General features: G+C 41.7%; 1 protein-coding gene across 4 annotated transcripts in view; it reads left to right on the top strand.

Moving 5' to 3' along the window:
- Positions 1 to 12,278, top strand: part of LOC138165242 (leucine-rich repeat-containing protein 7) — a 601,375-nt gene that overhangs the window by 569,656 nt on the left and 19,441 nt on the right. For 3 of the 4 annotated variants that reach the window (XM_069093366.1, XM_069093369.1, XM_069093367.1), the window contains one exon: positions 5,702 to 5,776. In XM_069093366.1, the coding sequence (XP_068949467.1) occupies positions 5,702 to 5,776 (75 nt within the window). The remainder of the gene's footprint in view (positions 1 to 5,701; positions 5,777 to 12,278) is intronic. The other variant, XM_069093368.1, reaches the window with a different exon arrangement.

Genomic DNA, 12,278 nt, shown 5'->3' with positions numbered 1-12,278 from the left:
CTCTCTCTCTCTCTCTCTCTCTCTCTCTCTCTCTCTCTCTCTCCTCTTTCTCCTCCTCCTCCTCCCTCCCTCTTTCTCTCTTTCTCTCTCTCCCTCCCTCTTTTGCTCTCTCTCTCTCTCTCTCCTCTTTCTCCTCCTCCTCCTCCCTCCCTCTTTCTCTCTTTCTCTCTCTCCCTCCCTCTTTTGCTCTCTCTCTCCCTCTTTCTCTCTGTCTCCCTGTCTCTGTCTCTGTCTTTCCATCTCCATCTCTGTCTGTCTCTCCTCTGTGTTCTTTCATAAACATAATAAATTATATCAATCCATAATATGCTGCATGAATAAAAATATAAGGAGTCAGGAATGCCTTTAAATGCCCAACAACATTTATGGCAAAACCCTAAGAAGCAATGCATTTTTTCAAAAACATCTTTCAGCAGTTCAGGGACAAGTTATCGGCAGCCATTGAGTGAAGCTCCCTGAGATTTGTGCTAGTCCTGATCTGCTTGGCTTTTTGGTCATGGATTGGGATGAAGGCATTGGTGAAATGCTTATTGAAGCTGGGAGGGATAATTAATATGCTGGACAATAGTCAGGCTCCAAAAAGATCCAGAGAAACTCAGCTATTGGGGTCAAATTAATAAAATAAAATGGAAGAAGAATAAATGATAAGCCTTACACTTGGGTTCAAAAAAATTAACGACTAAGTACAAGAATTTCAGAAAGGTCTGGAGGCTTTAGGAGACACAAAGTTTCTATGAATCAACAGTGTAATAATACAGCAACTGAGAAAGTCAGTGCTCCCTCCTCCTAGCTTCCTTCAAGAGTCACCTCTGATCCCACTTTCTGCCCAGTCCCTCCAGTTAATGGTGCTTTCATTTCTCAGATCATGTTCCCTCTACTTCTTAGGGTCTCATTTGGCCTTTGTTCTCAGTCAATCCAACACACTGTAGTCTGTGGACTACTAATGTCAACTAGCTTGAAAGATTCACCAGTGATATGATTTAACATTATCGGTAACTAAAACACTCATCAGCCAAGGTATGGTTCACCTCTAGCACTTTATCATTGGGTGTTTTAATTCCTTATATGAGTATTTGTTGTTTTATACTAACAAAATTCCTGGATATTCAGTGTTTTTTAGAAACAGAATAGCCAATAGACCACCAATAGACTAATGGCCATTTTGATGAAAGCGATGTCAAATTAAAATATTTATTGGAAATGCATAATGGTGCTTAGTGTGGCTAAATGTTTGAATTTTGGGAAGTGTTAGAAAGTCTGAAGTCCGAGAGCCAAGGATACGGATCAAAATCATAGAATTTCAAAGCCTGAAGAAACCTCAGTCTTCCAGGAACAGCCAGTAAGTCAAAAAGCACGTAAGTGCCTACTATGTGCTGGGTATTATGCTGGATGTTGAGTATATAAAAGTAAAGAGAGCAGTGGCCATGGTTGTTTGGTGCTTCTGAGTGTTCCCTTCTTATTATGCCCCAAGACACTGCTCTCCTTGGGAAGGTGACCAGAAGTAAGCATGGTAATTGTGTGTTCCCTAGGGGTCTCTGTGTTTCTAGAGTCATTGTCTCATTCTGATTCAGAGCCCAGATGAAGGACATGCCAGGAAGGGAAGCACAGTGAGAATGGACCATGTAATAGAGCCTACCAAAGAGGACAAACCTTCTGAGTCTGTGACTGTTAGCCACGTCCAGGAATCATTTATCTTCTGGAATGACCCTTTGAACTTTTACCCACCATTCCTTGGATGATGCTATGTCTGATAGATTATTTAATGTGTTCTGGATTATAGTCCTTTAATCATCATTAGGCATTTTCTGTGAGCTATGGTCTGCATACAAACAGAGACAGAGATGAGTGGTCTAGAATTTTTAAGTGTTACATGCCATAAGTGGGAGTTGCAGTTCACATTTTCCTAGGGCAAGATCAGTTTTAGTGTCTGCAGTTGCAATGGCCAAGACTGTCGGAACTTTTTACTTTCATCACTAAAGTCCTCTAAAGTTATAGTTTCAGACACGTATCCTGTGGACATCAGAGCTCATTCCTTTCATCAGATCGCATTCCTGTAGTCTCCGTGCCAGACAATCTGCTTGGCAGTCACATCTTATCCCTTGTGGAATATGTCTCCAAACTCCTTTCTTCCAGGATGACTGCTCAAAAGCAGAAATGTTCCTGGGATGGCTATCTAGAACTTTGGCCAATTGATTGTGATTGACATGAAGAAGGGACTAAAATTGTGAATAAATAAGTGCATAAAATGGGATTGTGCTGAATGCTGGATTCAGATTTTGTCTGGCCTCGTGCGTGCCAGCCCAGCACCTGCTGATCTGGACAAGTCTAAACTTTATTCCTGGCTGAACAATAGCTTGAAGACCATGGCACTTCCAGGCTCTTCTGGAGTCACTCTGTGCTCATGCTTGTTTCAAAAAGCAGCGCTTACACGGTCATGTTAGAAAACAAATCTCTTCTATATGAAGCATTTATGAGGCCCCTTCTCCAGGCCAGGCATTGTGCAAAGTACCAGGGAATGAAGAGAAAACAGACCCAGCCCCTCCTCTCAAGGAACTCAGATCCTCGTGGGCAGTCAACAGATAGGGATTGGACTTGTGATTTCCCAGGGGAGGAAACTCTATCCATCAATGCAAGTGAACACAATCTCGGAAACTGAGAGTCTCTGAGTGGTGCCTGGGGCCTGAGAGTTTCAGGGACTCACCCACAGTCACTTAGCCAATGTGTGTCAGAGATGGGACTTAAACCCAGGTCAAAGCCTGGTTTCCAGGCCAGCTTCTTATCTATTATGCCTGCTGTTTCTAAGTATATACAGGAGATATGCAAACTTAAAACCAGGTAGTTTTGCCGAATAAGATGTTTTTCAAATGTGCTTTACTCTTCCCATTGGACTGCTAGGAAGCTGTTGCTTTAGGGCATTATGAGCTTTTTCCTCCTCCTAATGCATCATAGTAACCTGATGAGTTGGTTGTGAGGTTGCTTTGTTGGAATTCAGTGGAGCAGGTGAGGATTCTTCCCAGCACTTACCCCGCCCCCAGCCCACATTCCCAAGAATCCCGGCATCCTGGTAAAGAGTCAGAAAATGAATGAGATGCCTCCATTGGTGTCTCCGGCACATCTGTGATTGCTTCATGTTGTCCAGAAGGTGGAAGGTGGTGTTGTAAGGACATGATGATAGCCATGCTCTTGCTGAATAGAATGAAAACTGCATAGAAAATTCTTGACCTTCATGTGGTCAGGTGATTTCCTTCTGTATTTCAGCATTGCTGTCAATTTATCTTTTGAATCACCATCCGATGCTACAATGAAATTATCCAGTTTTCTCACTGATGTTCACTTAAGTCTAGATTTCCATTAAAGATAGCATGATGTGGTAGAGAGAAGACTAACCCTGGAACCAAGAAAATCTGGGTTCAAATCCTGTATCTGACACATAATAGCTGTAAGACCGTGGACAAGTCACTTTATCTTTCAATGCCTCAATCAAGTCTCTAATTCTACAATTTATAGATGAACTGCTTGTCTATGATGGTGGAGGGAGTTTCTAATCCAGGACACCACGCACACACCTTGCTTGGATCCTACTTATTTTATCTACTTTGTGTCATCACTTTTCAAGATAGCCCAAACAACAACGACATCTGGGCACTGAGCTAAATCTAAGCTTTCAGGCCTCTGGGAAACACTGGCAACTTGAAAGGCTAAGAATACCTGTGAGCTTCATCAGATGCCAGCTGAAAGCAGTCAGCTTCTGCTAACCCAGCAGTGCCACAAACCTGAAACCTTAACAAGAAAGCCAACAAGACAAGCCCTTTGGGAAACTGCAGTCAGCAGGGCAGGAGGCTTCAGGGTAGTGGCTGGGGTGCACCCCACTATGTGGCACCTTCGAATTAACCTGCCACTGACAGGGACAACATGTTGGGATTCTTAAAAGGTTTACTTGATGTTCTCATTTCCATTCTGGGCACCAGCTCAACAACAGCAAAAGCCAGGGAAGTGCACTTATACTGTCTACAATCCTGTTCCTATAGACTGAATGTACACAGAGGACATCTGTGACAGCAGACCCCCAGCTTCCCCTGTCCAGTGTCCTGAAGCAAGTGAGCCAACAAAATTCATTGAAACTCAAACTTCAAGCTGTGAATCACAGATAGTGTTCACACAGCCTGACCTGCTGCTACAATCAGAGATGTGAAGGCATATTTTGGGCGGTGATATCACTCATCCTCTGGAGCAGAATGGCAGAACAACCAAGAGCAAAGGACCCTTAAAGCTTCCCCTGACTCTGGGACTGATTGCACACACACATACTGCATGGAAAGAATTAGTGGGTTCCCCCAGGCCTTAGGTTCATGACAAGAGTAACACAGTCTGTTTACTATTGTCTGATTCATTGACCATTTTGAGTAAACTAACCCTAAATGAACACTAACTAAACTGCCATTTCAGGAAAACAATTTATTTGGTTAGTAGGCTAACTAGTTGTGTGACTAACGAAACTAACTTGTTGTTAGAACATGATGTAGTCCTAGCCACCCTTGGTGATGTTGCCTTTAAACATGGAGGATAACAGTAGGAAATCCAAAGGAGATCTTCTGTGGCAAACATCCAATATAATTTTGAAAAAGAACTCAAATATTAAGAGATAAAAATGGGCTAAATAGAGGTATGGGATTCAGAATAGCTTGTTTACTCATTTATTAATACATCAAAGCTTAGACTTTAAAAAATATATTGTCTTCAGAACACCAGACAATAAATGGTTGTGCAAACCACAGAAAAGATATAATTATATTGATATTGAAAAACACTCTGCACTTTAAAACTGTGTCTACCTAGTGTTCAAGGAGCAAGATGGAAGATAAAAAAAATTCAGTCAGTAAATGTCTTGGTTTGTCTACACAGCACTGGCTAATGCATTGTCCAGTTTAGGGCCTGAATTGATGAGACTTCATCACCATATAGATACCATCTGTATTTCAGTCAACATGCTTTCAATTTTTGTGTAAATAGAAAATGATTTAGATGAAATCTCAACAGAACACAAGATAATCAGTGAAAATAATCAGTATATGCAGCTTCTACTCAAGCTTTTAAAACATTGCACTGAATAAATAATATACAGTCACTTGAAGGAGCTACCTCTTAGGTAGATGGAATCATTGGAAACAGAACTAAAGAGTATGAACACATGAAAGATAATTGAGTTTGTAATTAAGACAATAGAATCCAGGGCAGCTACGTGATGCAGTGGATAGAGCACCAGCCCTGGAGTCAGGAGGACCAGAGTTCAAATCCAATCTCAGACACAACACAAAAAAACTAGCCATGTGACCTTGGGCAAGTCACTTAACCCCAATTGCCCTACCTTCCCCCCTCCAAAAAGCAAAAAAAAAAAAGACAATAGAATTCTCTCCAACTTCACAAGAAAATGCTGTCAGAAGAACTCATGATGCCATTGTGCACTTGGAAAGCTTGAGTAGTCTCTCCTATACATGTTAGTCCTTTATTTTAGTGACGGTGACCCTGTACATCAAGGGTACCCATAATCACATTGTTGAAGTTAACATGAGTGGAGCATTTTGCAAGTTTTTGTTATTGTTAATAATGATAATCTGAGTTTTTGGTGTGAATTAATAGCAAACAAATCTAAAGCCTAGTTCTTGGTAATAGAATCCTAACCTCTGTTACTTCTGACTTATAGGGTATCTTTGTTACTAGGGTTCAGCCTGATGGGCCAGCATCCAGTCTGCTGCAGCCTGGTGATAAGATCCTTCAGGTAAGAGAAATGTTGTTTTTATTTTTTTTAATTTATAGACAATAGGGGGAAAATTTTGTAAAAAAAAAAAATACCCATTTACTAAAAGCATATTGTGACCAATAAGAAAATGTGTTTTTTGACAGTAATGTGCATGTCACATGTCTTTATTTTCATTATTGTTGCTTGGTACTGTAAACAGTCATAAAAAATATTTCCTTTTTCTCAATTTTAATTAATTTGAAGAAGGACCCCTAGATTGATGGCCTTGGGCCAGAGATGGGGAACTAGTTTGGGATTTAATTTTCTTAACTGTGACTCTTAGATAAGTTGCATTAACGCCATAAAATATATATCCGTTGTTGTTTTCACAAAAGAAGAAAATTTTAACTATACAAGAGGTAAGTTTTCTGTAAAGTCCTATCTTCTTCTGAAAGACTTTATCTAATTTAATGGTCTGCACAGCAGGTAAAACTCACTCCCACAGCTGTCAGATGCTCTGGGGAGCCTTACACATCTTGCTGTCTCTGTGCATCCGTATCATCATCTTTGAGCTCAGTTCCTATCCAAGATGGGCACAAATACTGCACAGGCAATTCTTGCCTTGCATGATGGGAAACTCTCCAGGGAAGATGTCTTTATTTTGCAATAGAAAAAGGGCCCTTTCTGAAATGCTTGCCTAAGGATCCAGACTTTTTTACTTATAGGTCCCAAAATCTAAATTTATGCCACTGTGAAGGTAGAGAAAAGAAACCTAGAGGTAGATATCCACAATGAAGAAGAAATTGAAGAAAAAGTCACAAAAAATCATGTCTGATATAGAACGATGATTCCAAGGCTCTAGGGGTCCCTTTTAATTCACCTTTGCTGGTCTGCTTTCATATTAGCTTGCTGCCTTTCAATCAAAAGCACTTAGAAAATAAGAAACATGAATATTCGTCTTCATAGTCTGATTTATTTATTTATTCTGACATACAGCAGTGCATATATATTTATATATTTATTGCTGGGATTATTTCTAGGTTAAGTAAAAAAACAGAAACCAAAAAATATGTGTCATGAAAAGATCTATAAACCTACCTACCTGTGTCTCATTCAAAGAAGTATCAAATAATGAGGTTCTAAGCCTCTGTTTCCATGATGTCAGGAAGAAAGGAGGGAAGGAAGAAAAAGAAAGAAGGGAAGTAAGGAAGAAAGGAAGGGAAGAAGGAATGAAGGAAGGGAAAAAGGGAGGGAAGGAAGGAGGAAAGGAAAAGAAAGGAAAGGAGAGGACAGGAGAGGAGAGGAGAGGGAAAAGGAAAGGGAAGGGAAGGGAAGGAAAGGGTGCTGCAACTTGTCTGTGGCTCATTGACTTGACTCGATGGGGGCTTGTGGGCTTAGCATCCCCTCCTCCTGACAAATATAAACTGGATAAGTGGAGGATCAGTAATGAGAAGGCCTCTTTAAGGGCCCTCATCACCTCCCACCTAGATTCTTGTACTAACCAAACTTCTCCTTGGGCTCCTTGCCTCCAGTCCATCCTCTTCTTGGCTGCCAAGAAGATTTTCTTAAAGTGCAGCTCAGCCCATGTTACCCCTTACTCAATAGACTCTAATGACTTCCCATTTTGACCAGTATCAAAAATGAAGTCCTCTATTTGGCTTTTAGAGCTCTTCACAACCGGCCCCTTCCTACCTTTCTGGTCTTCTAACACTTTACTTCCCTCAGCCACTATCTATAATCCAGCAACAGCGGCCACCTTGTTTTCCTCTGTGACACTCAGTCACGGTTCTTGGTTCATTCTAAGCTTGGAAGCAATCTAATGTCCCCTGCCCTCAGTGTCCCCAGCTGCTTCTTCCCTCTGCTCCTTTAAGGAGTTCTTATTATATAAGGCATTAGGATTATAATCACAATCTGTCTGAGCCTCCAGTTAGGAAAATCCCTAACATATAGGCCAGAGTTTGGCTTTTCATCCTAATTACATTTATATTTCTTTCTGACTAACCTCTAGATTCTTTGTGATTGAGGCTATATCCAGGTTACACTAAATGTTTAGATGTAGAAACAAGCCTAGTATCTTACAGTATCAATTAATAGGAAGGCAGGTGGGAAAGAGTCGATCTTTTCTTGGAACATTTCCAAGCACTGGAGGAGGTGGGTACAAGTAGGGAGGTGGCTCTCAGTCTTCTGCTCCAAAATGTCTACAGGGCCCACCACCATCCTCCTTCCCTCCCTTCTCAGCCATGACTCAGTCCTACTTTTTCTTTCTCTTCTGGATGGTTGCCTCTGGGACTTTGATCCTTTCAAGTCCAGCTCAATGTCCCAACTCTTTCCTTTCATCTGCCAGATCCTCAGTGTGCCCATATCTCTCACCCTCTAGGAACAGAAATCCTCTAGGCACCTGAATGGCATTGAGGTGTCCAGGCCCCATCCATTGGCTGTGTTCCACTCATAGTTGTGATTGATTCAGTCAAGTTGTGCTCTTACTTACTGAAGGTGGGGGTGGGGTGAAGAGTGAGCCCCCAGCCTTGAGCCTTACTGGCCACTCCAAACTCCTGGAGTGGCGGCACTGACTGCCTAGATGATGAGATGCCTGAAGTGCTCTCCCTCCTCACCTCCATCTCTTCTCTGGCTTCCTTCAAGCCTTCCTCACATCCACCTTGGGCAGTGGGCCTTCCCTGAGGCCCAAGCTGCTTGTGCCTCCCCTCTAGCCTGTACATGTTTGGTCCCTGGTGTTTGGGCATATCACCTCAGCCCCACCCCCATTACAAGAGCAGGGACTATGTTTTGGCCTCTCTTTGTATCCCTGGTACATAGCACAGTGCTTGACACATATTAGGCAATTAATAAATTCCTACTAACTAATTGGTTAGAATTAACAAAGCATTTTCCTCACCAATAGCAAATGTCTAGTATAAGATGGAGAAAGCAATCATAATTATAACCCATCGCAGCTCTGAACGCTGGTTGGTTAGGAAACCCCCCCCCGCCATATTATTTATCTTTTTTGTAGAAAGCATTTGGACCTAATACATCAGAAGAATATTTTTTCTGTAATGAAAGGGAAAAGGACATATTGAACTCAACCAAACCTAACCTAAATGCACTGTGTTTACAACATGGGAGTTATTCATTCTCCGGGCACAAGTGGCCAGTTACACTTTCAGAAACCAACCAGGAGATCTGGCATGTTTGTCACCGCCATGTGTGTCAGGAGGGTGACAATCCATGTCACTGTCACGGCCACATCATTGGTCATTTTCGGGCCATTGTTTACACCTGCACCATCTATTCTCCAGACTTTAATTGGGAAGCACAGCTTAGAGAAGCACAAATAAATTCTCCTGCTCTCTCAGTGATAATGGCCCCAGACTCCCACAACAGTTACCAGGTCTGGACTGACATCTTCTGTATCTAAGCATCTTATCTCCCAAGGGCTGGGAGGAAGCCAGCCCTCATCTAGCCTCATGGATGGCCTTTTCAACCCTGGGATTAAAGCAGAATATTAGTGATCTCTAAATGATCCCAACCTTTCCCATAGCACTCCCCTCACTTTTTTCATGTGGTCCAGTATTCATAGAATTTGGCAAAGCCCAAGGAGTGGGTCATAAATACATAGTGTGAGTGACTAGAAATCCCTCAGCAGCTCCTGGACTGGATTTCTACCACTCTACAGCTCATTCTTTCAGAATGAATTGTCACAGATTAAAACACAATACAAGTAACAATCTGGTGCTTAACTGGTCTAATAAATAATGCTTTCCAAATTTCAAGACTCCATTAAATACAATCTATTCATTATGGCTAGCTGTTTTGTTGCCAAAAAGAAAAATAAGCCAGAAGAAAATGTGTCTTGCATTTGGTAGGTGATGGTGCTGAACAAGTTGATTCAGAGTAGCCACCCCCTCCCCAAAAGTTCCTGCCTCTGTATGTAGCATTTTATTATAATGCAATCTCCTAAATAATAGGAAAAATCATTTGTGAATAATGAGTTACTCATACAACATTTTACAAGTCATTAAAACAAACAATGTAAAAGCATAAGGCATTTCATTCATTCACTTGGTGCTGAATGAAAAATAATTTTGGTAATTTCTTCCATTCAATTCAGCTTAATTCAAAATAATATTAAATTTAATTTGACATTTCAGTGCCTACTTATGTAACAGGTACCTAAAGTTAATAAATATGGATTGTGTGTATATCATTGTCAGTAGTGGGGAAGGTACAAAACTTAGACAAAATTGCCACTGCAATCATAGAGTTCATAGTTCCCTAATTTATGAATTTTGGAAATGAGTGACAAAATAAATTTTAAACTTACAAACTTGGAAAAATTGAGCTCTAAGACAGAACTACATGCCAAAACAGCTGACTGAAAAGTGAATGATTTCAACAAATCAGTTGTTTTCTAATAAAAGCTAATACATTCCAGTGAAAAAAGCCCTCGCTGATTGTATGTGTGGAAGCCCTTAGTGCAACAAGTGGACCTGTCACTTATTCACTGTTTGATCTTGGCTGAATATTTTTACCTTTCTGCTTCCTTTCTTGTAAAATGGAGATGAGAGGAGAGAAGTAATGTTTTGATTTCCTTAAAGGTTAGTTTTGAAGAAAGCTGAGCTTCCTATAAACCCTACCCCACAAAGAAAGCCTTAGGGAATTTGGACTTTTGTGTCTAAAACAGAACTCCCCAAAATCTTTCACTGAATAAATCCATCAGTGAATGCTTGGAAAACTGTTCATAATGGCTACTATTCTGATTGCTCAGATTTATTATTCCTCTTGTTCATTAGCTCAGGTAGGCAGTCATATTTAATGTTCATATGTGTGGTTGGTGAGCTCGAGGACCAACCTGGAAGCAGCTGAGTCCTGTTGCCATGGTGGGATAGGACATCTTAGAGCTTTCTCAGATAGCTCCCCATCCCTTTGGTTTTCTCGATCACCAGAGAATCTGAGCCACTTCAGTCTCCTGTGTGTCAGATACTGTGCTAAGCTATGCTAAATCAGAAGAGATCAATCCTAGAAATGCACATTTAAAAAGCCAATAGTCCCCGCCCTCAAGGACCTTACCTTCTATTGGGGACATAACCTGTGCACATAGATGTGAAATCAAAATGTTGATGAGGCAAATACAATATAATTTCAGACGGGAGGGAACAATAGCTTGAAAGGTGAGGTCACATGATTATATTTTAAAGATGGAGGAGACAGGGCATGTTTGTGGGCAGCAAGGAAGAAGCTCGTAAATAGAAGTCTGACTATTAGGAAGGGTCCATGACTTCACAGGCCATAGATGGGAATCGGATTGAGGGTAGACACAGAGGGTCAGCACTGCCAAGGAGGAGGACCATCCCTTTTGGGGTCTAGAGTAATGAAGGAGAGAGGAAATCCAGGGTTTTTGAGGTACAGAGGAGAAGAAGGAGCTCAAGGCCAATTATCTCTGTTTTCTCAGTCAAGGATGAGTTAGGGTCCTCTGCTAAAGGGAGTGGAGAGAGACTTGAGGAAAGAGAAGACCACAGGTGGCTGTGATGATAGGTCTTTGAAGGGACTGTATTTTCTGTATTATCTGGAGCTATCCGGGGGACTTAGAGAGATTGCCCAATCTTTCAGCTAAGGGTGTGATTCTCCATCCCTCTTTTATCTTGTGTTTTACCTGGATACCAAGATTTCTCATAGGACTCTGTCACTTGGCTGGAGTTCCTGATAGTTTGCTCCAGGGCCCCTCCTGACTTCGGAGCTAAGAACATAACTGGGCATCAAGCCTTCTCTCACTGATCTCTCAGCCAAGTCTCCGCATCATCTTTATGTGCTAAGGCTCCAAAGTATAAACCAATAGGAAATAGGAGTCTCCTGAACATCACCAAGTATGGGATGACACCTGCATCATGAGCTTCTTGTATACACACCAGAAGTGTGCTGCATACGCAGCCCATCTCTCTGCGTCTCTCTCCCCCTCCTCCCCAGGTGCCCTCCCATCTACTAGCCTCCTCTTGAGTACGATCTTTCTCTTGGATGCGCCACCTCCAGCTGTGTGTGCCAGAAGCTGCTGAATCACACGCAGGCTTCTGGTAAGTGTAGTTCTCAAAGAGAGCATTGACTCTAAAGCACTCCCTCTCCAGTTATCTGTGCCTGTTATTGGAGTTTTCTCTACCCTGTGAAAGGAGTAAAGTAGAGACGTTAATGGCCATCCAGTAGCTGTCATGGGCACCAATGGAAGTTTCTTTGTTAGCAGCATTCACCTGCCATTTTTCTCAAGCCTAATTCAGTAGTTTCCATGAAGAAATGTTACCAACTTAACATTTTATTCTTGCAGTTCAGTCACTTTTCAGTTGTGTCCGACTCTCTGTGACCCCATTGGAGGGTTTCTTGACAAATATACTGGAGTGGTTTGCCATTTCCTTCTCCAACTAATTTTACAGATGAGAAAACTGAGACAAGCAGGGTGAAGTGACTTGCCCAGGGTCACACAACTAGCAAACTTGGTCTCAGAAAGATGAGTCTTCCTGACTCCAGGTTCTATCCACTGTACCACCTAGCTGCCCTA

The sequence above is a fragment of the Petaurus breviceps genome, unplaced genomic scaffold, assembly GCF_028583685.1.
Source record: "Petaurus breviceps papuanus isolate PSGF00001 unplaced genomic scaffold, PetGlider_PUasm1.0 208, whole genome shotgun sequence".
Lineage (NCBI taxonomy): Eukaryota > Metazoa > Chordata > Mammalia > Diprotodontia > Petauridae > Petaurus > Petaurus breviceps.
Note: the sequence above shows the minus strand (reverse complement) of the source record. Positions and strands in the feature narration are given on the sequence as shown.